At 42.1% G+C, this 24,491-nt stretch overlaps 1 protein-coding gene across 8 annotated transcripts in view; it reads right to left on the bottom strand.

Moving 5' to 3' along the window:
• Positions 1–24,491, bottom strand: part of CDC42BPB (CDC42 binding protein kinase beta) — a 131,902-nt gene that overhangs the window by 88,428 nt on the left and 18,983 nt on the right. For all 8 annotated transcript variants that reach the window (XR_012645894.1, XR_012645893.1, XM_074996460.1 and 5 more), the window contains exons 2-3: positions 13,785–13,876; positions 2,410–2,493 (exon numbers count right to left, since the gene is read on the bottom strand). Coding sequence is in view for 6 of the 8 variants with exons in the window: in XM_074996460.1 (XP_074852561.1) it covers positions 2,410–2,493; positions 13,785–13,876 (176 nt within the window). In the remaining 2 variants the exon portion in view is untranslated. The remainder of the gene's footprint in view (positions 1–2,409; positions 2,494–13,784; positions 13,877–24,491) is intronic.

The following is a 24,491-nucleotide window of genomic DNA, read 5'->3' as shown; positions in this document are numbered from 1 at the left end:
AGCCAGAGAAGCTCTCTCATCTTCTGTCGTTAGGCATCCACACATCCTAATCCTGAGTGCTCTCTTTTAAAAGTAATTTAGCTTGAGCCACTCACGTTCTTTCTTCCCTTGCATATTAAAAATATGTTTCCATCCCACTACAATCTCTAGCAAAAAGACCCCTGAACAGAAGGATAAGGCCTGTGTGAAAATATATTTGTGCAACTACTGTCTAATGGTTCAGTTTCTAATAGTACCTCAAGTGAGGGATTTAGAGAATAAAAATCAGTGGTCGGTAACCTACAATCCAGCTTTCATTTAAAGGGGAAGGGGCTTACAGGGGAAACTTTCATTTTCATATGTTGTGTTTCAAGAACTTGGTATGCAGGTCTTGAGAAATTGACTGATCGGTTTGTGCTTAGTAGAAAGGACAAACCAGAGACAAGCAAATGTGCCAAAATGAAAGAGGTGATAAGTGACCATGCGGTACGTACTACTCTATTTCCCAGACTCTGGTTCCTATGCAGATTCCCATCTACACCTTTTGCCTACACCAGAAGCCACTTACTACATGTTCCCAAATGGGGAGGAAAGTGAGTCAGTGCAGGTGATATGCTGCTTCCTATATTTTCCTCCTCTTCCATTTAGGACACATCTACCCCATGAGAAAATAAAAATTTAACTCAGCTGGTTTAGAAAGTGACTGAACTAGCCCTTCCTCGTGTCTGGACACTAAGGCTATGTCTACAGTAGACAAAAGTTGACTGCCAATACACAATTTTAGCTATGCCAATTGTGTAACTAAGATCAATTTATCTGCAGTCAATTTCCATGTCTGTCCACATGGCAGAAGATCGCCTTCCTTATTCATTGTCTCTCACAAGGAGTATAAGGATAGACGTTGACCCCTGCAAGCATCATTTTGCATATGCATGAAATTAAACCCTGGAAGATCAGCCCTGAATGGGTCGATCTTCCGCTGTAGCGTGGTTCTAGCCTAAGTTTGGATGAAAAAGGCCTCACAGTGATTTAGTTTAAATTCATTCCTTACTACCTAAGGAATTAGTACATCTAAACTAACGTAGCTAGATCAGTACAATTTCACTGTGAAACCAGTGGTGCTGAAAAGTTAAGAGAAAAGTCAGGAGAGTACCAACAGCCCCCTCCCGCCCCAGGAAGTCTGTGAAGAGGATACTGAACAGATTGCCGGAAGGAAGTGAGTTTATCCAGCAACCAACATCCTCACACGTAGCAGTGAAGAGATGCCTAAGAGGAGTGGGGAACTTGTTCACTGAGGAGGGACAGAACTGATTTATTAGAGTGTGTGGTGATCCATATATGTTTTTTCCTAGGCTAGCAAGCTCAGGCCTGACCCATGATAAAATTAGATTGCTCTACCTACACTGCTCAAGGCTGTGAAAAATTTCAAACCCAGAGACCTGTAGTTAGGCCAACCTACCCCAAAAGTGCAGATGCAACTAAGTTGACAAAGATTCTACCACTGACATAACTGATGCCTCTCAAATAAGTGGATTTACTGCATCTATAGAAAAACCTATGCATCAGTGTAGAAAGCAGCTATACTATGGCACTGCAACAACTGTAGCGTAGACATGGCTTTAGCCCTCTTAAAGAAAGTCAAGCAAAGCTTTCAAGCCTTCTTCACACTGTTTAAGTTTGTGTGTTAGTGTATTTCTTTCCTCAACAGTACCCTGCATTATTTTTGGACTGCATTTTACTTTACATAGATTTATGTAACATTGTAAGTTATCATTACTCGCATTTCGCCAATTCAATAGCAATTATTCTAAGCAGAACTGAATATATTCTTCTGGCTAATTCTTTTCAGTAGAACCTTTAATCACTATTTATTAATTTGTGAAGTGCTGATTAGATTAGCACATCAATGCTCTTTTTGGAAACAAATGAATAAGCTTCTAAAGAACAACTAACGTATTTCAAATGTTTTGTTTACACAGCTACCTATTCGCCTACTTTTGTGTTTTCAGAATATTGTCTTTAGTAATGCAAATCCCATTACAACATGTATGATACACTTCCTGAAAACTTGTTTTTTCAAATATTAAAACAAGCTCTTCATTTTTAACCATTTTCCCCCGATAACCATAGCAACAGAAATATGAGGCTTCCATGTAGTCTTTAGCTTGCCTTTACTGTAAACAAAAATCTGGCCAATATAACTTTGGGTAAAAACTAGGGCAGACTGTCTGGTAAACGAATACACAGTAATGCTGAGAACAACAGATGCCTGGAAGGGACTGTCAGACTTCATTGCATTAAAGCATCTCACTTTAGAAAGAATTATTTCATGAGGATAGGAGCTTTTTTTTAAATCTGGAAGAGCTTCTGTGCTATTTTCCTTAATGCCATTTTAAAAAAATTCTCTGCATTAGAAAACATATTACTTACCTCTGCTCTTTTAAGCATTTCCCATTTATTTAGAATTTTCATTGCATAAATGCGTTCTGTGCACTTCATTTTAACAACAGCAACCTGGAATAATAATAATTTTGTTAAACAAAAAGAAGCCAAAAGGAATTTAATACTTTTTTTCCAACAGCTGATAAATGATGCACAATATAGCTTAATAAAATCATGATTAATGAAGTGTAACCAATTAGTGGACAAGAATCAGCTGACAACTCCCAGAACATACTGCTAAGCTATTTTTCCCTTCTAAGAAGGGAGTTGTAAAATCACATTTCTATTCATTTACTCAACATAACAAACCATGTGTTGTCAACAGTTCATGATCAAGTGGATGGGGGAAGGTACAGGAAGAGCATGAAGTCTTATGGGTAATTTCACAAACAACAAGCAGTCCTGTGGCATCTTTGAGATTAATGCATTAATTAGGTCATGAGCTTTCATGGGCAAAACTCACTCACAAAAGCTCCTTGGCCTAATGAATTTGTTAGTCTCTAAGGCTATGTCTACACAGTGGGCGCTATTTTGGGACACGGCAGCATCCTGAAATAGCTGCCTGCATATAAGAAATGCTCCTGTTGTCTCAAAACAGTTTTCGAGATAACGGGCACGCTATTCTGGCACCCCTGTACAGGGGTGCCAGAATAGCGTGCCCGTTATCTCGAAAACTGTTGCAGGACGACTACGAAGATGCCTCGAAACAGCACTTTATTTCAGTACGTGGTGCCATTCAGACAGTGTCACAGGCCGAATTAGCCTTTTTTGAGGTTAGACTTATGTAGACACAGCCTAAGGTACCACAAGATTGTTTGTTTCACAGGTGTGTAATAAAGCTACATTGTTTTCGAAGAACAAGAAATGTTTATATATCGTGCTTTTAACCACGAAAGAAGAGTTAAAGGTCAGCCACAGAAAATAAAAAAAAAAAAAACCTACTAACTAAAGGGAAAACAAATTAGAACCCAGCCAGAAACAAATATAAACAGACACCTGATATTGAAGAGCATTTATACTCTAAATACTGACTTTAAAAAACAAAAAAAAACAAAAAAAAAAAAAATACCCAAAGCAGTGCTCATTAGCATGAACACTATTTTGAGTTGTACCACATATCCTACCAGTCAAAAACATGCTTATGATGCTCGGTCTTGGACAGGAGCGCTGTATAAGACTGGCTAGGGGAGAGAGGGCAGATGAGACCACTCTCTAATATTGTACTATACTAATATGGCAAGCTTCTCTATACTAGAGACCTTAGAGTAGCACTGCTGTATCAATGGAGCTGCACCGCTGTAAGATCACTCACGTATCTGCTCTATACTGAAGGGAGGGATGGAGTTCTCACAGTGATATAGCACTGGGCACACTATCACTTATGACAGTGAAATTTATATCACTTAGGGATGTGGTTTTTGCACACCCTTAGTGGCAAAAGTTTTGCCACCATAAATGGTAGCGTAGACATGGTCTAAGGTAAAGCAGCATTTTGTCCTTACAGTGCAGTTGAAGAATATAGTTCTATTTGGGACCTGTGAAGGCTACATTTTAAACAGCGCTTGAAAATTCATTTGCTCAAGGCTGAAAAGAATCTTTGCCATCAACTCCTAAAAAGTTTAAGTTTCCACTTCGGGGAAGAAAAATTTTATTTCATGCTGTTACAAAGAAAATGTGATTTAAAAGTATGGTAATGCAGTGCCTTCTTAAGTCTGCAGACAGACTACTTGAGTGCAGCTGCTGCTGCTGCTAGCCTTCCTAAGTCTCAGATGCCTAAAGATGGACATGTCAGTTTTCTCTGCTGCATTTCAATACAAGTTGAACCTCACTAGTCTGGCACTCTCTTGTCCAGTAACATCCATAAATCAGCATGCTTTTAGTTAGTTGGACCTCCATTGACCATGGGCATGGCCAAGTTTCCCATGGTCCCATAAAGTTTGTTTACAGCCACAAGTCCTGGCTCTGCGTTCTGTGCTCTTATTTGGCTCTAATTTATCCCTAAATGTCTTCTGAGAGCCTAGCAACGCAGTGGAAGCATTGGTAATGCTAGACAACATTGACTCCCTGTGGTTCAGCAAATTTCCTGGTTTGTTAGCAGTCAGGTCCCAAGGGTGCTGGACAAGAGAGGTGCAACCTGTACTCTGCAGGCCGCAGTGAAACTGACAAGACTTAGCCTATATACACTTCCGCTGTTACTTGAAAAGACTGAAATCACACTTGTGGCAGTCACTGATGTTATTCACTGAGCACAATGAGTGGAAAATGAGTCTGGAGTAGAGAGAGTCCTTCAAAAAACAGGAAACTGGAGGAGGGAGATTGAGCAGCAGAGAATCCCGCTAATTGTTCAGCCCTAAAAGCTTGGAGTTGGGGGGACAGAGGGGAGAATACTCCTCCCATCTAGTAGCCAGAAAGTGGTGGAGTGGGGCCTTCAAGATTATCAGACGCCAATTAACCACAGGGTGAAATGGAAGATGAAGTGACAAACTGATCCCACACCCCCTTGCCCTAACCTGTCACTCTCCTTTTAATCAGCAGCAGGCAAGTTGTTGTCATCTCCCTTGGGCATTTCAGGATAGCATGGACTCACCATTTTTCACATCTGATTTGACTAACAGATTTACACCAGACTCCTGTATTCAGTGTCTGTAAAATTTCCAAACTCCCTGTAAGTGCCTGAGCATTCAAAAAGCAGGAAACAATTGATCTGATCAGGTAGAAAACTATGCTGGTAAGAAATATTTCTCTCTTCTTGCGCTGCATATGGCAGAAAAGATACAGAAAAAAGTATAAGGAGAGGCATATGGGGATGAGGGGAACCATAAGAAATTAATCAATGGACAATGCAAGAAGAGATAGACCATTGCCTACTGCAGAAAGGAAAGCTGAAATGAAGCCAGAAAGGTGGAAAAAAGGTGCAACAAAACAAAGGTGTATGCAAAGTTAATGTTTTTAAACAAATTTGATTAAGGTATTTCAATTAAATACACAAGTAAGTCAATAGCAAACAGTACACTAATGTCTTTTTTTTATTTTAAGATATTCACAAGAAAGATGAATCCTCAAACTAGAAGGTGGAAAGTAAAATATGTGTTTTAAACCTTGATTTTAAGGCTGTACAAACTCATTTTGTCCAATTGTAAACCTACCAAAATAGATTCAGAATTCAGTAGCAATGCTTATTGATGTAGTATCTCCCCTATATTTGAATGTGGACAATGCTAAGGTAATATTTAAAAAAGTGTCTTAACTAACATGTTTTTAAACATTTGTAAAATTGTATATGGGTACGGGCAAGCCTAGTGGAGAGTTTAGAGACAACCAGGACCTGCTAAACACGCACATCACAGAATTACAGACTAACAGAACTGGAAGAAACCTCAAGATGTCATTAAGTCCAGTCTCCTGGAGCTTAGACTAGGACCAAGCTGGAGTCAAGAATCAGGCCACGGGACATCCCAATGCATAACTGAGAGCAGAGCATTCCTTTTGGGGCACTATTTCTCCTAAGTCCTTGATAGAAAAGCTAACAGTTCCTTCTCTAAATGTTCCCAAAGACAATTTCCTTGCCTAAATTCTAATTCTTATACTACTGAACAATAAAATATTATCTAGGATTATGCCTCATGTTATCTTGGACTGACTCACCTATTTTGCACTGCAGCATGCACCTCTCTTCCGCTCTCCTTCCCATAAACTGCAGGGACATGCTTCACTGGAACCTATCCATTTCAGCACTACTATACAAACAATGACTTAATCTTGACATCACCCTCCCATGACTACTAACTAATATTCTCATTTTACAGATAAGGAAGCTGAAGCACAGAGTCTAAGCAAGTTTCCCAAGTTTACAAAGGAATCATAACCAAGAACTAAATCTAAATGCACGAAACTCAGCCCTATACTTCAATCAACAAACCGCTTTTGATCATTTTGGAGGGTGGAGGTATTGATCTCACAAGTACAGTAAGGTCTCAGGAGTACACGATCCCAGAGTACGTGACCCCGCTCTTAAGCGCCTGACCCCCGATTCCTACAGTAAACCCTGGAAAGGCGTGATTTCCAATTGAACTTAACGCACTCCTGCCCCCGCCCTGGCTCAATCCCCCTGGCTCCGCACAGCCTCAGCTCAGCTCCCACTCCCAGCTCCGCTTGTCACTCGTGCATAGCTCATGCTCAGCCTCCACCCCTGCCTCTGGCTCTAGCTCACCATCCCTCAGGCGTGACTCCAGCTCCACCTCCCCAGCCCCAGTTCAACGCCCCCTGCTGGCTCACACCCCACACCCAGGTCCAGCTCAACCCCTGCCCCCCAACCCCCATGTAAGCCCCCCAACATGTGGCCCCAGTTCCATCCTCCCACCCTGGTTCAAAGCCCCCCACTCTGGTTCAAACCCCCCACGAGGCCCCAGTTGAAACCCCCCCATGCCCCAGCTCACCACCTGAACAGGGCTCCATTCACACCCTCTTGCACAGCTCCGGCTCAACTCCACACCTTGCCCCCCTGCAGCCCCAACCCAGCCCAGGTTTAGCCCTCCCCACATCCACCTCCCATAACCTCAACCCACTGCCAGGCCTAACCCTCCCCAACTGCCCCACTCCCACCCCAGGACTTACCTTTCTGCTGCTTCCCCAGCTGCAGAACGTGTGTTCCACTGGCGAAAAAGCCCAACCCCCACTTATGTGAAATTCAGGTTTTGCGAGGGTGTGTGGAACAGAACCCTCATGTAACTCAAGGGTCTACTGTACACATGAAAACAGGTTCTCAAAAGTCACACATGTAAGCCAACTACTCAGTTGCACTCTGATCGTATTTGTACCAGTTTTGCAGTACATTTTCTTTTAAAAATTGTTTTGCTTGAAATAAAGCTCTGCTCCACTTGTAATGGAATAAAGAACACGATAAATCTATATAGCTCAGAAGATGATTTCAGACTTCAGTAAGAGCAATACTTAGCTTCCAAAATCCTCGCTCAAAAAGCTTCATCTTGTGACTACATTTTCAAGAAGCAATTTGAGCTTTGAGGATTTCAGGTCTGAAATGAAAATAAGGTAGATGATTAAACCAAGTTCCATGCTGTCTTCCCTCTGTTTAATCCTATTTAATTAAATGGGTTGTAAATCCAAGCAAAATCTGGCTCTAACCACAGGGCAGAACCTAGTCCATTACTGAACTACGCCCATTTCTAAAGGTTGAGCATTTGTTGTCATAGCCAGGATGGTCTCAAGATATCGAAGATGTAAATAATAGAATTTACTGGATCACCTTCTGCTGGTAAAAGTGAAGCTTTCAAGATACAGCACTCTTCTTCCGATAAAAAAAGGTCTCGTTCACAACAGAAGTTCATCCAATACAAGACATTTTATCACCTACCTTGTCTCACTAAGATCAAGTGTGTCATGTAAAACGTGGTATGGATTTGCAAGTAGTCAACTTGTAAAGTGCTTCAATATCATTTTCACAGTTTAAATAAAAGTAAGAAATGAGCAGAAGACTTCAGAGAAAGTAATGAAAGAGTTACTGTGACATGTCCAGTAAGAGTTAAGAAGTTTGCAGTCTTATTGACTGAGATTCAACCTTCAGAGACACTAGAAATGTATGTAAAAGGTAATCAGAGCCATTAGAACAGTGGTGTCCAATAGGAATTCAAAGCTTGCCACACCTATGGTTGTTGTCTTTTCATATTCATCACATTATACACAACTTTAATAATATAATATTGGTAGCTAAATAAATGCCTTCACCCTCCCCCAGAGCCAGGGTGATTATTATATCAAGCCAGCAACTCGTGACTATTTTAGTTAAAAGCTCATCTTCAGGCTTCAGAAACTTTTTTTAAATCTGAGCAAAATGGAGGAAGACTTGGGTATAACTGATTTTTTTTTAAAGAAAGGTACAAACAAGTCCAGATTTCATGCAGTACTTCCTACATATTTGCCCTTTAAACGTCTTTGAGCTATATGACACTTTTTATATATCAGAGCCAAAAAATAAAATATTATAACCTGTCTTACAGAGTATTAATTTATTCAGTTATGAATTTGGTAACACTGTTGTTGTTAAAGCTGCTCTAAGTAAGGTAATCTTGACAGTAGTTAATTTTATTGGTAGTGGTATACTAGACACTCATTACTAAAACAAACTTGCCTTATGAACCACAGACTGCACCCTTCTAAAACTGGTATTCTCTAATCCAGCAACATCCACGTTACTGGGTCAGAGAGCCCCAGAATGGGAGGCTATTAGGAGGGGGGCCAGCAGCTGGGAACCCTGAAATAGTGTTAAGTTCTTCAGAAATATTTTCAAACTGAACACTCTCTCCATTCCCATGTCAGAGTAAACTGCGAGGTTTGGTATTTTTGTGAAGCACTTATTGTGGGAAGGCAAAAATCAGCCAAATGTTTAGCTCTTACGGTAGTCAGATCCACAGTTTTGATCCAGGTCCTGAAGAAGTGCTGTCTCTTGTGCTCATGACTTTTCTCCACATTACTTTACAGTCAGTGGGGAGGAAGCCCCTATAGACAGCTAGAGCCAATCCCATGGAGAGTTCTGAACATCACAGACCTTTAATAGAATTCTGCAGCTTTTTTCAGGATGTATGATTTTATTTCTAGATACAATGGACACAACCCCCCTTTGCTCTGCCCCTCTGAAAGGCTCTAGCTCAGTCTGTCCTGGCTGTGTTGAAAGTGCATTACTAACAGGCACAAGAAGCGTTAAGATCTTATTACAGTAAAATTCCTCTGACACAGAAATCCTGATGATCCAGCATTCGTAGTCCCCTGAGATACAAGAGGATTGTGGGACGGGTGAAGAAGCTGGAGGAGAGCGGGATGGTGAAGGAGCTGGCTCTACCATGCTGCCCATTTCGCCCACTCTCCCCATGCACAGGTGTTGAGATGAAAAGCACAGAACAGCCTCGGGTGTGCGGGAATGGAGGGCGCTGGCACCTGCCGCTGGGTTACAAGAGTGGCCTCAGCTGGACCCAGCTTGAGGTGCCTGGGCCCTACCCAGGCTCTGCCCCCCTTAGTGCAGCAGAGGCCGGACCCCTCCGCCCCTACTTGGCAGACACTGACCGTGTGGTCCAGCCCCCTCTTACTGGCTCGGCTCCATGCATGCAGGACAGGGCTCAGCTCTCAGGTGTCTGTTAGCTGCGCAGCAAAGCAGCCTATGGAGCCGCTGTCCCCGGCACCATAGTGCTGGCCCAGGGCATGCTGAGCTCTGCAGACCTCTGAGGCCCCACTCACTGGGCGGTGGCAGTGGGAGCATGAGTGCCTGTTTTCCTCCACCACAGGGCATGAGCCCGCGAGGGGTGGTGAACTGCAGCTAGGTGTGCGGATGGTGAGCCGTGACCCAGGGGGAAGAATTGAACTAGGGTATGGGGGGTTATGGTGATGTCCTATAATCCAGAAAATTTGGTAATCCGGCACCTGTCCAGTCCTGGATGTGCCAGATTAAAGGAATCTTACTGTAGTTCCTGAAGTGCTCAGATATGCTTGAATGCTCATGAGAACTAAAATATGTTCACATATGACACACGTTTAAGAGTACAAGTGCCCATTTAGTCAACACATCCCTGATTCTGAATCATTGGTCTTCGCACACAGGGTCAGCTCCCAGACCACAGCACAGCTTGGGGAGGAAGTGAGCAGCCCTCAGTGAGGAAAAAAAACGCATTAAGGATTGCTTAGAAACGCTTGACATGCACAAGTCCGTGGGGCAAGATCTAACACATCTGAGGGTTCCGAGAGAGTTGGATGATGTGAATGTGGACCAAATAGCCACAACCTTTGAAAACTCATGGCAATTGGTGGAGGTCCCTGATGACTGGAAAAAGACAAATTCAATGCCCATGGTTAAAAAGGGTGGAAGGAGAATCTGGGGAACTAGACTAGTCAGCCGCACCTCAGCCCCTGGAAACCATGGAACAGATCCTCAAAGAATCCATTTTGAAATAGTTGGAAGACAGGAAGGTAAGGCAACCAACTGTCCCATTTTTCCCAGGACAGTCCCTTATTTAAGTTGTCCAACTGGTGTCCTGACTGAGAAAATGGGCGCACTGCGCCACATTTTGTGGGGCTCTGTTCCCCAGCACCCAGTGTCTCAGGACGGCAGCCTCCACTGCCAGAGAGCCCCACTGCAGGGCAGCTGCCCCTGTCCCTAGCACTCTGTGCCTTGGGGCAGCAACCCCACTGCCAGGGAGCTCCTCTGTGGGGAAGCTGCCTTGTTACCCGGTGCCGTGTGCCTTGGGGCAGCAGCTCCTGCTGCAGGGTAGCTCCTCCATGGGGCAGCAGCCTTGTTCCCTGGTGCTCTGTGCCTAGGGGAGGCAGCTCCTGCTGCCAGTAACCCCTTACGTGGGATGGCTGCCTCATTCCCTGACCCTGGCTATAGGGAAGCTCCTCCATGGGGCGGCTGCCCTGTTCCCTGGCCCCTTTTGTTGTGAGGCTGTGAAGCCCCTATTCTCAGCAGCCCACCCCATCAAGACGTTGCCGAACCCGCATCCTTCACTCCCCCTCACTGGGAAGTTGTGGAGCCCCTATCCCCAGTGCCTTGCTGTGGGGCAGCAGCCTCTATCACCAAGGAGCCCCCAAAGAGCAGTCTTTGGACCAAAATTTGGTTCAACGTCTTCATTAATAGGATGGGTTGCACCCTCAGCAAGGTTGTGAATGACACTCATGCCACATCTACAATTCAGGGAAGATCCATGCTGTCGCAGTTGATCGTCCGGAGTTTCCTATAAGTGAGGCTGATAACATTGTGGAATGGTGGAGGGCTGAGTAACAGGCTTCATGAGCTTGCCCCACTCCTGAAAAATCTCTCCACTCTCAATGGACCGTTTCCAGCCAACAGAGAAATTTTACTGGGGACAAGGAAAGTGTAGCACAATTTGTTTTTGGCCAAGAGAAGCTAAGAAGTTTTGCTATGAAAGAGCCACAAAGGGTGGCCCAGGGCTGCTTGCAAGCCTGGAAGCTTGCCTAAGAGTGCTGCTGGCCAGGAGATGTGCATGTAAGCACCTTCTGGCCTAAGCCTGCCTCTGGCATCCCTGCCCTGAAACTCCCTCCCAGACCCAGGAACCCCTTTTACACACCTCACTGAGGCCAGAATCATCTCATGCACCCATAGACTTACATCCCAATCCCCGACACCAAACCGCAGTCCTCTTCTTCACCCAAACTCCCTCTCAGACCCCTTAACTCTTCTCCTGCATTCCAGTCCTCTACCCCAAAGCTCCCTTCTGTACCTAACCCCACATCCCCTCTCTGGAAAAGTGCAGTCCCTCACCACTTACCAAAATCTTGGAGTGCTCTCCCACCAAAAATTATTGCCCACGCCTGGACTTAGGTATTACTATCAGTTACTAATGAAATTCTGTCTGTATTATAATAGAATTTTTTATTTTTTTTAAAAGGAGTTTCTAAAGCATCCATCATAAGTAGATAGAATTTGTTTAAGTCTATGTTTTGTGCACTGAAATGTATGAATACAGTGTAACACATGCTTAGCTCTTTATGGCAAATAAGAGCTTCATTAAGGGATTCTAGGTAAGAAAAACGAAAGTTGCATGGTTGTGTAAGTAACTTCAGAATGCTAAAGAGTTGAAATTTTTAGTCCCTAACAAGAATCGATAAAATTCATGTTTGTTCAGCTCTTGGAAGATAAAATTTCAAATGTACAACTTCACAACTGGATTGAAAAAGCTATTTCAGGCAAAATTTTCAAAAACACTCCAGTCCCTGTGACTTCCAATGAGGTTTATATTTCTAAGTATTTAGGTCACTTCTGCTAATGGGTCATGGGATCAGCAACATAGCTGGTTCCCAGCCTGGTCACTAGGCAACCCAACAAGCTCAACGGGGCCCAATGAGCCTTCTCCAAATAAATGGTCATGCTTGCTAATTGGGCTGGTGATTCTGCAGCTGCTCCATGAGCCTTGCAGCAGCACAGCAGCTGCTCCATGCATAGCCTGCCCCTGATTCCTGCCCTACCCTCATCAGCCTACAGCCTTGCTCCAGCTGTGTCTTCTTTCTTCTTGTCTCTAGTCATTGCCTCCCAGCTCTGCTCCTCATACCAACTCCAGTTCCAACCCTCATTGCAACCCTGCGCCTTTGACTTACCCTTCAGCCTACTGTCCTGATCCTGACCCCTGTTCTGATCTTTGACTTGATGCCTCAACCCTGACTTCTGCTTCAACCTCAGCCTGCTTTCTGCTCACCTCTAATGTGAGCTGCGACTGCAACCACCAGACAAGGTCCTGCTCCATTCACTAGGCAGGTAGCGCATGCCCCAGAAGCTTAGTTTTAGGAGTTGCTCAAACCATCAGACACAGGAGGACATAGGCTTAGCAACATGTACGTCAATTGAAGGGCATTAAGTCGAATCCCTTTATACACTCAACATCCCCTTCACTGAGCTCCCACTCCAATTAGTCTGTATTTTCATGAAATTAGGCCTGCCATGAGCACGTGACTTGCTCAGAATCCAGGAGGAGGAGACGTTCAAACGCACATATGACCATTTTGGATGTCTGGCCTCTGTAACATACCTGCTAGCTTCCAACAATTCATGAATATCACATTCAGAGATATCCCTGACCAGTTTAAGACAATTTAAGTGATATTTTCATCTTCTCTGAAAATCAAGAGCTCCAAAATCAACCACATACATATTGTTCTTAGATCAGTTTCCCCAGAAGCAACTCTGCCCCAAGCCCAGAGAGTGTGAATTTGACAAGGACACTAAAGTTCTTATGTCATATCCATGCCACAGCTTGCCAGGCTGCACTCCCCACTCCTCGCAATGTAGCTCTGATCACAGACTGGAAAGTATCCTTAAATGTGCATTGGGTTCCACGATTGCAAACTTTTATAGACAATACATTAAGGGGTTTTCCAGTCTGGTTATTCCCTTAACATCTCTCCTCAAGAAGGGAGCCACAATTGCACAGTCAGCCAACGTGCAGGCTGTTTAATCACCTGAAAGGAGTTTTCACATCCACCCCTATCCTAAAGCATCCTGACCCCACATGGTCCTTCATTGGAACAGATGACTCTCAGTTTGCGGCTGACAGTCTTTTCTCAATGTGTGGGTCCCCACCAACTGTATCATCCCTGTGCCTTTTCTTCCCGGTTACTGACACTACAGAGAAAAAAAATATTACGTAGGACAAGTGCTCCTAACCTTACCTAAGATACCTATCACTTTCGTAAATCATATCTTTCTACATTAATCCCTTTTGCTTATTATGACAGATGCAGGCCAGCGGCAGAGGCACAAATCTCTGCCCCCACACACACATATTACACAATATATTTTACCAATAACTTATTGTTCAAAATATCTAACAATGAAATCCAAAGATACTTACCTCACCAAATGCACCTCTTCCGATTACTTTTATAATTTCAAAGTCATCTCGATGAAGTTGCATTTCCTTCACCAGTTGTGTAAATGGTTTTGCTGTTAAAAAAGTGAAAATCAAAATTACAACACATGGAAGTATTGCAAATTAAAAAGTGAAACAGTCACAGCTCTGTGTCAGTTATCTTTAAAGGGGAATCACCCTACCTCCACATCTCTTTGTAATGTAAAATATGGGTACTAATGGACTTCCTTGCATTGTGTATACAGAGCATCCCATTCTAGATAAACGCTTTTCAAAAAGAATGTGTGTTTAAAATATAAATGCAAGCAACCCAAGAAAGCTAGAAAATTAAACTTAAACTGTTTAATCAGTTTGACTTCTACAGAAAAATTTCAACGCTTTTTAGAGAGAGTAGTTTTGCATTCTTCCCCTATCACCCATACATACACGATGACAATTCTTTAGTCTCTAAAAATTAGAAGATGATATTGGAAGTTTTTGCTTATGTTGACAGCTGATCATATAAGCAATACTGGAATTTGTTGTGCAACTAATTATCATAAAACAGTCTATTTGCCCTGTTGATACAGAGCAGTCAGCACAAGCATCCAGAAGTGCTATGGAGCCTGTCTGAGAACGTACATACAATATACATGCATATGAGGTTAGACCATTGAAGATTTTATAATCTGATTAATCAACCAAGGATAGGCACATACATACAGGGCATGTGTTCTTAATTACTTCAGAAATTAAGAATTGTTTCAGTGAGGAAGGTTACGGTTAAGTCAGATGTACTGGTAAACCAAGAAGAAAATTCAGTACACTATTTAGTTATCATAAGGAAAGGAACTAGAGATATAAAATCCCTAGTAATTGGTTGACCAGTTAAATGGTACATTTAACTAGCTGACCAATTAAGGGGTGGGGCAGGGCCATTCCAGCCTAGGCTGGAGCTTCACCTACCCCAAGCAGTGTGCTGGTGTAGCTCCAGCCAGGCTAGCATGCCCCCGCCCACACAGCACACCAGGCACCCAGGCTGCTCCAGCCCAACTGGAGCTTTCCTGCCGGCAGCACTGTCACAGGCAGGGGGGTATTCCAGTGCAGCCAGAGCAGCCCCGGTCCCCAGACTGCTGCAGGCGGGGGCGCTCCAGCTGGGCAGAGCAGCCCTAGTCCCTTGTCCAGCCACCCTGCCCATCCCCCTGGCTGCTGTGGATGGGGACTACTCTGGTTGGGCTGAAGCATCCTCATGAGGCTGACGTAACCCCCTGCCTGCAGTGGGGCTGCTCCAGCCCCTACCAGTTAACCATGACCGGTCAGCCTCATCCATTTAGTATGAGGCTTACTAGTAACATCTGTAAAAGCAACCTTGTTCAACATGGTCTAGCTGCATTTGCAATGATTGGCTCAACATTTTTCCATCACTCACATTCAGAGGATACAACATGCATACTGCACTCAATATAATAAAATCACGTTCTCCCAAAATGCTAGCATCTGCTTTAGAATTTCTTTTTTTAAAGTTTCTGGCATGTTTCTTCTATGAACAGTTATGGTGACTTGATTGGAGTCCCTGCTGGGATCTAACTTTGAAGGAATTAACCTGTGGTCATTAGACATACTCCCTTGATTTTTCTTACTTGTTCTCCATAGGCATGAACACATTCAGCTACACTATATATAGGAGATTCATCCCATTCTCCCACCCCCTTTGTAATGCAGACTATTGGTGTTAGTGAGATTCCTTGCATTGTGCATACAGAGAATCCCAGTTCAAGATCCCAGTTCTCCTCTTGACTACATCACAAAACACACTTTATTGGGTTTACATTTTTATGTCTAACAAAACCAAGCACAGTAAACTCTTTCATATCTGGCAGTCTGGGGATTGGGAGGTTGCTGGATATTCAAATATTCTGGATAATAGAGAGGTATCCTTAGCAATGCATAATACTAAAGAAAAACAAGATTAGACATTAGGAAACAAACAAAAATGTATGCACAGTACTTTATTTACCAACAACATAAGTATTGTACACTGTAAACTTATACAGTATTTGCTGTATTTATTTGTATTTACTTTCACTATACTGTACTTATGGAAAACTTACTTACGGTTAAAATGCTGGTTATTTGAGAGCTCTGGATGAAAGAATGCTGGAAATGAAAGAGTTTACTGTAAAGCTTATTTTCAGCTGTAACCGGGTGAAGCACCGAACATCAACAATCACTGGTTTGACTGAGCCCAGAGTCAGATTCAGCTGAAACTGACACCACACAAATGTAATGAGCTAATAACCAAAAAGGAATAGATGACTGCAGTATATAATTAATTTCAGATTTTGGACACAAAACTGATAAATATGTGGGATGAACACCATTCAGGAAGTCCCAAATGCAGATTATAGTACTATACAGTTCGGTTTAATCAAGGAAAACCAAATTCTAAAAGCAAAAATTGATCTACTGGCTAATAAAAGAAAAATCTCTCCATTGCTAAATTCACCTGATGGTACATCAGACAATTCTATATAGAAATGTTTGCATGTTTTTATAGCCACCGGTTGGACTGTACTATCCTGCTTCCAAACAAGAAAATGAGAATCAGAAACCTTAATTCACAATTCTATTGCTATGTGCCTCAATGTGAGACAAACATCTCGCACAGCACATACTGATCTCAATTTAGGCTGGTAGACAGTACAATAAATACAGTATCAATTCCTCAGAAAAACTCCACTGAACTCAGTGGAGCTAAACCAACTCACTTCAGAGGAGGATCTGAATCAGCAAATGGCAGTACTGATATTTTCAACAACTGCAGCACCCTGGAGATCTAATCCTTGAAAATTCTTTTATGAGATTTTTCACAATTTGCCTCTTCTGCAGAAAACTGAACTTCCACTTATTTAAGTAACACGTATTGAAGCTCTGGTCTAAGGTTACGGTTTTGTACAAGCTAAATTCAGATCACTGTGGGAAGACAGTTACACTTTTATTATGGGTACTCTGCAGTTTGACAACATATTACAATGGCTGACAAAGAATCCTGAAAAATACATTCTAGTAGTGGACCCACCAATGTAAGAAATGGGGTATAAAATTGCTAAGAATGTTCTTGTAAAGCTATTTTATTGATTTATGTTGGATGAAAGTGCTGTTTATGTATGAATGTATGTATCTACTTTTAGGGTGGATTATATGAGGGATTTTTATACTATTAAATTGAAATATCTTCCAATTTTCTTTTCTTAGCTTTACTTTTGCACATTTTTAGTGTTCCATGCCCCAGGGATGCAATTTAGTCGCATGCATATGCCTAGGAAGATTAGGATATGAGTAAGAACTTGTTTGGTAATGTATGGTTACATTGCCTGCACTTTGCTCATCAGAATGATTCACAGTGACACATCTACCACTGTATTATTTTTATTATTGAATAGCTATTGTGGTTTTTTTCCATTCATAGGCCAGAAGGCACTTACAAAGGAAGGCAACCGTCAATCTCCATTCTAAAAATAGAGAAACTGACAGTCTCTCTCTATAGATCTGGTATGAGTGGAATACACTATTCTACTCTTTTGTATCTAATTGTGATTATGCAAATAGGCTTATTTATAATAATCTATGAAGCATTTCATAGAATTAAAGAGTAGCATGTACTATGGTTGTGGTGATGTTAGTAGCATTTACCAACTTTTGTTACTCATGTTGCTGTCGGGATGGTATTATCCGTAGGTAATGCTAGCCTGTTTATGCATGAATGATTGTTAAGGCTTTGTAAAGGGCAACCACACTTGGCATATGCACTCTGTAAGCTATAAAATTTGGAACTGTGCTAGGGACTGTACAAATATGAAATAAAAAAAGATGGTCTCCACCCCCAAAAAGTTTATACTCTAAGAAACAGATGGCTACAGACAGATAGGGATGTACAAAATATATACCTATATTTTAGCATCCATTAAATAACAGGCATCTTTCATGAGGTCTTGTAGGAAAAGGCATTACATTTCAGAAAATAAGGCATATATGCTTTCTTATCGGAACACATACTGCATATGCTATTGCCATAAATATATGACTATATTTAAAAGTATTTAATATGACTGTCTATTCATATTGCTATTGCCATAAAGATATAAAGAACAGAAGAATCCCAACATACCCTACTTTCAAGTTTACAACTGTTCCATCACACAAACATTCATCCACTTCCCTCTCCCACAGCAAAGAATTTCAAGGAATTTTCCTTCCTTCTTGATCAACTATACTCATTTAATCTGATATTGCTGATATTTCTTGTTTCTGAAGAAAGGAAATTAGCTTGTACAAATGAAATGCACTTGCTGATGCTATGGACATGGGAGGGTGGTTTAAGTTTTCACCTACAGAACACTATATTTACATTTCACCTTTACACGAAGTAGTAGAGTACCATATGAAGAGAAAATTTAAACATGTCACAGGAAGTATAGGTTGATGCAGAAAGTAGGTGCACATTGTTAAAGGATCCTTTAACAAAGTCCGAGAATCAATACACAACTTAACCATACAGCCTGATTTAGCTGAACTTAGTCTCACCTGCCTGTTTCTTCACCAAACTCCTTTTACCATCCACCTAGAGAAATAAACCCAAATGTGCCTGATGCTGTGCAAGACAGCAAAATTGGTTCCCAACTTTCTGCTCATAGGCGAAAACTCATAAGAGGGATACTAAATTATCATTAAATACAGGTTGAAGTCTCTGATTGGTTCCCAGTGCTCCTAACCGGGCAACGGAGTGGCAGCATGTGGCACTGCTTTTGAAAGGTAAGTGAACATTTTTTTTTGGGGGGGGGGGGGGGGGTGTTGGAGAGGATTAAAGGCCGGGGACAGTTTGGGGCCATGAGTGGGAGGGAGGGTTAAAACATGGCAGCAGCTCCGGTGGAGGAGATGGCAGCTTGTTCCTCTGAGCTGCAGCAGCAGTACCTGTGGGGGGGATGCAGTGGGCCAGAGGGTTCGGGGACCAGGTGAGTGTTGGAAGCGGGCTGGGCCAGGGCTGCAGATCTCCCTGCCCCACAGCCAGGGACTCCACAGCTGGAGTGGAGCCAGCCGCAGGGCTGCAGGTCTCCCCACTCCCCCAGCCATGGACCCTGCAACTGGCTTCACTCCAGCCACAGGGCTGTGGGTCTCCCCACCCCTCAGCCAGAGACCCCGTGGCTGGCTCATATAAGCAGGGGAAGTTCACTCATTTTGTGAGCAAAGGTAGATATGTATGTCCCTCGTTTTAGCAAGTACTCGTAAGTAAAGTACTCATTAAATGAGGGATGAGCGTAGAAAGCGCTTTTCCAGAGGAGGATACAGCCTAAAGAAATAGACCACAAGTCAAAGACATACCAAGCAATACAAAGGAGGTTTCCATCTTTGTATTGGGGGAAGGGGATTTGAAGGGGAAAGATGAAGAGCAGAAGGAAACATTTTTACTTAAACTCCCTTAACTTTTCTTCATTCTTGACTTCAACATTAAGTTCTTGTTTGCCCTCACAGCACCCTTTTAAAAGAAATAACATCCCTGTGATACTGCTACTAATACAATGGGATGCTGGTTTTAATACAGTACCCAGACAGGTTTTACTAGTTACAGTGTGTACACATGTATCCAGAGCTTCAAAAAAAAAATGTATCCACCATCTGGGAACCCAATATCTGCTTACTATTCCAAGTTTAAAAAAAAAAAAACCCTGCTACTCCCCCTTCCCTCTCACCAATCTACACCTTTTGGAATTTTTTTTAAAAAAAAGAGTGTATTTAATATAATGTTAATCAGACCTCCAGCATATTTTACAAAGTGTAACTGTTCCTTTTACTTCTTTCCCAACTTCACTTTCAGTTTTTTACATTCCAGTAACAGACCACGGCATACCCTTTTTTGTGATTTTATCTTGTGTTCCTCTATCCCACTAGCGTGTGCTCTGACTGCTCACCCAGCCTGTAGTTTCTGGCACCTCCTCTTCACCTGACCTCTCATATACACAAACACCCTATTTTGCTTTTCTGATTGATCCCACAATGTTTTCCACACACCATGCTCAGTCTGCCACCCACTCAAACATAAAGTCATGAAAAATGTACCAAACAGCTAGAGCAAAAGCACTAAAGGGCCTTACTGTCCAAGAGCAATGCCCATTTTTTATTTTTTAATTCAGAAGCACCTGGAGGCCCCAGTCCCATGGAGGTAGGCACCATACAAAGACAGTTCTTCCTCATGTTCTTTTTGCAGAAGTGGAGGATGAGAGCACTATAAACTTGGGCACATGCTTGGATTTCTACCACAGCCTTGCTTCTAAAAACCCTATTTAGAGATTCCAACTTTTATAGCCTTTAGTAAGTTTCTGATGAATCTGAAGCCCTCCCCCAGAGCTGGCAAATGGAAATCCACACTTGTCCTGTCTTCTCAGAGTTTTCTTCCATTCAGCCACAAGGACTCCAGACTGCTGTGTGGGGTTCTTATTAATTTACCCATCTCCTGACAACTTGTTTTTCACTTGTTACTTAAGAAACAGATCTGGTGTCTGCCTCTGATTTCTCATTATTTTCCAAAGTGAAATTTATGTGACTGCATATAAGCTTCTGAAAAACTGCAGTGAAGTTGATTCATTTCCACCCTCTGATTTCCAGAGCCCAACCAATAGCCAGAACAGCCAACAAAGGGCATTTTTAACACAACTTACTTATCAAAAAGAATATGGCAATTTATATCTGAATTAAGGTTTTCAGTAACTACTTATTTATCACACAATGTGATAATCACATCTATTGAAATTCAAATAAAATGCTCCTTTGGCAGCATAAATGATTAAAGTTCTCCAGATATCAATTACCAGTACTGTCTGCAATTACCTACAACATTTACTACATTATCAGAAATAATCAACTACTAACTGTATTTATAAAACTGCTGGTCATGATTGGAATGTTATTTTCTGATTTGAACAGGGTGGGCAGGAAAAATTATTTATGAAGGATTTATGAAGAAGAAAATTATTTTGAGTCCTGACTGATTTGAGGGAAGTCTTTTGAACAAAATATAAAATGAAGTCCCTGACTATTTTTGATCAACTTTCCATCTCATTTTTCATAACCCCAGCTCCCTGACCAAATCACATCCGTGTTATTACATTCTGTTTACATGAAAACTCCATACAGATTCAAAAGGATATAATATTCTTTACTTTTTTGACCTAAAGCATTATGTAATTTGTTGTGGGCTATTAAACAGCTGCTGTATTTTATCTCAAAAATGGCAGTGTGTCAGTGATGACAGAAACTATTTAGTATTTAATGTCTGTACACCAGCTCACAGAAGAGCTCTGGAATAAAAGATGCTTTGTACACAAGATAATTATGGCCACGCTGGACCAGAAGGCCATGTTACTAAAAAGTGATCCAAAGCAAGAGCCTGGCAGTTTTGGAGGTGATCTCATTAGCAAGACTACTTCATCACGCTGGCAGAATTGCAAAGGTTAACATCAAACATTATGCTTTCTTCTACTTTGACACAACTATGGTCACTACCTACCAGGTGCACTTTTTTGCACAATAAACCTGCAATATACATCATAGCACCATGTAGAAGCAAATAATCCACAGTAGTATGCAGGTGTCTCACAAGCCACTAATGAATGATACTACTGAACACTAATAGTTGGCTGTCAGCCTGGCCATCCCATTCACTGCCCTCCACACCCAAAATTAACACTATGCCAATTTAATTCCATCCAAATCAATCTAACATCTTCTGGTGAATTAGACAGCTGCAGTATCAAAAGCAAAAGAGTAAATAAGAACAATTCGGTCTTACTACATGCAAGGACAAATGTAATTTGTTTGTTATACTCTTTTATGCAATACACAGCAGATCACACAAGGAAAAATAATTGTTAGAGGACAAACAAATCATGTAGGAACCAGAAACACACAACGGTATGTCAGAAAATAGCAGATGTCAAATTCTTTACCTGCAACTGTCTCAGTTTCAAACAGTGAACTGTACAGTAAACCCCAAAAATGCACAATTTTGAGTTGTGCTTACCTTGAGTTAATGTGAGTTAAGCACAACTCGAAGCCAGTTGGCAGCTGTCTGCCTGCCCGGCTTCCTCCAGCTGGGAGAAGCTGGGTGGGCAACTGCAGTGGGGTGGCTTCTCCCTAGCTCCCTCAGCTAGAAACTGTCTCCTATTAGCATGGGGAGCTGGAGCCTTGCTCCCAAGTTATGCAAAAATTCAACTTTTGACATCAGCTCCCTCCACCGTGGCTGCTGAAAAACGGTGGCATGCAGTATTGCCTGTAAGCTGGGCATTTGTGAAGACACTCAGGAGAGAGTCAGATGTCACCCAGCTGATTAGAAGAGTGCCCACAGCTAGGTTGTGTTTCCATTTATGGTTTACACATGCCTCGGGGGGTGGGGTGGGAGGGGAGTTCCACCCATGGATGGAAAACATAACAGGGATCAGTCTCATTTTTCGTATTTGCTTTTGGCTAGTCAACATTCATTGACTCTGGAATTCATCATCAATTGCTGGAAAAATGGGAAGCTCCCATATTCACCAGTCTCCAAGCCTCATACCGTAAAAACCCCCATTGCCTTGCCCTATTCTCTTCAATCCTTGCCTGGCTGTTAGTATTAAAAACCACACTCCACCCTTCCTCCTCTTTGCTATCCATATTTTTGGGATATAAAGATACGGGCAGAAGCGGGAAGAGAAACTGTTCTCCAGGAGAGTTCTATGCACTTCCACTGCTGACAGTTTTTCCAAATAGCACAAGTATGAAGTTTAGAATGAGTCTCAGCTGTCTTCTCACAAGACATTGAGCAGCAATTATAGGTCCAGAACGGATTTTCAAGCGCACAGTGGAGAGCATCTTCCAAAGAGGCAACGACAATAAGATCTATGGGAGTTTTATTCCTACCTAGTCCATTGTTCCAGCACTTGTGAAGGCAAAGTGCTCAGCAGACTGAACTGAGGTGGCTATGGGTGTTGCTGCAAACCATGTACAGCCACAAAGTGATGCTGTGATTACTGGATGTGCCTCTTGCACCAATTATACAAGCCAAATCAAAGATGCTTTGTATTCAGATTTCACAAACAGAATGGGATGGAGGTTGACTGAAGCCTCAGGAGGCATTGGAGGGCATATTAACAATTGATATGTTGGCTGATGGTGGTGGTGGTGGGTGGGGAAATGGATCTGACTTCCTACAAATATTTAAAATATTTGTGATTTTGGGGGGAATCATTACAAGCAGCACTAATTGCTTTTTTATTAGCTCTTATTAAATTTTAAAATATATGGGAAGACAAATAATACAGCAACTTCCCATAATACACTGACCATCTGCCACTTAACTTAACTTTAGTGATACCTGAAACATGCATACAATCTGAATGCCCCTCCATCAGGGGTTTTCCTCAGTCAATGGATAACACAATGTCTATCTGAAGTCTTTATAGTCTTCATAACACATCTCCCATGCGACAGGACTACCCACTGATGTTTAATCTTTGATAGCCTCCCATTTCCTTATTGACTAAATATATAGGAAAGGTCTCCTGTTTTGTTGGTTTCCCATGCTTGCTTTACATGTGAACTAAGAAACATTCTAATTCCTGTTTGGAATAAACCTGTTTTTTTCTCTTTGGCTGGGGACCAACTTTAAATATACTTGGTTTGTCTGAAGCCAGCTAGTTCTGCAAAAAAAACCACCCATATGCACCCTGAACCTTCGGGCGGAGGAGGGAGAAACATCTACTTCATTGTAAAGGAAAGATGGTTGTTTATAATATAAACCCAGGTTTGCATTGTACAAAGTTGTTTATATGTAATCATTTGTTTCCATTATTATCCTTAGTCTATCCTTCCTATTTGCAACTTTGATAAAACAAAGATTGGTTTTCACTACTAATTCATTTCAGTGCTGAAATGTTCTACAGAGGCAGATTCCCCAGCTAAACCAGCCTGGTAATTTCTGAGTGTTCAGTGATTTAGGACTGGAGGCTGCATGTGGAATGCTTCTGTGAGGCTTGGGGTTGACTATTGGTAGTCTGCAAGGCAAAGTTAGGGCAGGCAGAGCCCTGAGATTGGGTGGACAGCAGATTAAACATCAGCAAGCCTTATTCTCATTAGATAGAAGGTATAATAACTGACTCTCAGTCCTGGGCATTACAAGAAAGCATCACAGAAGGATCTTTGTTACAAGTGCTAATAATGCGGTCCCATTCCAACACAAAGACGGAGATCTTCATCCTTTCCCCAAAGCAAATGATAGCATCCAATAAGTTGTTATATTTCAACTTCAACATTTATTTTTTCCTAGCTTTTTCTCCCCTGCACAATCGGGTAATTACAAACTGATGTGCAAATCAAACCAGAAACCAGGACAGTCTGGACTACAGACCTGAACTGGGACTAACCATCTGTCATCCCAGATATGGGCAAACCCCTTAACATCTGCCTGTACCCAACTAATAACATTTGAAAAAGTGTCTTCTTGTCATGTTTCTTTGCGATTAGGAACAGCATACAACGCTATCTAATTTAATGTACCACTGTTTGTACAGGTAAGGATTTCTGGAAAACATAATTGTACCAGAAGGGTAAATTTAATCTGAAAGGTCATCTACAGGGTGGCAAATGTACTGTGAAACAGCAGTAGTTCAAAAGATGTTAAAG

The sequence above is a fragment of the Carettochelys insculpta genome, chromosome 6 (assembly GCF_033958435.1).
Source record: "Carettochelys insculpta isolate YL-2023 chromosome 6, ASM3395843v1, whole genome shotgun sequence".
NCBI lineage: Eukaryota > Metazoa > Chordata > Testudines > Carettochelyidae > Carettochelys > Carettochelys insculpta.
Note: the sequence above shows the minus strand (reverse complement) of the source record. Positions and strands in the feature narration are given on the sequence as shown.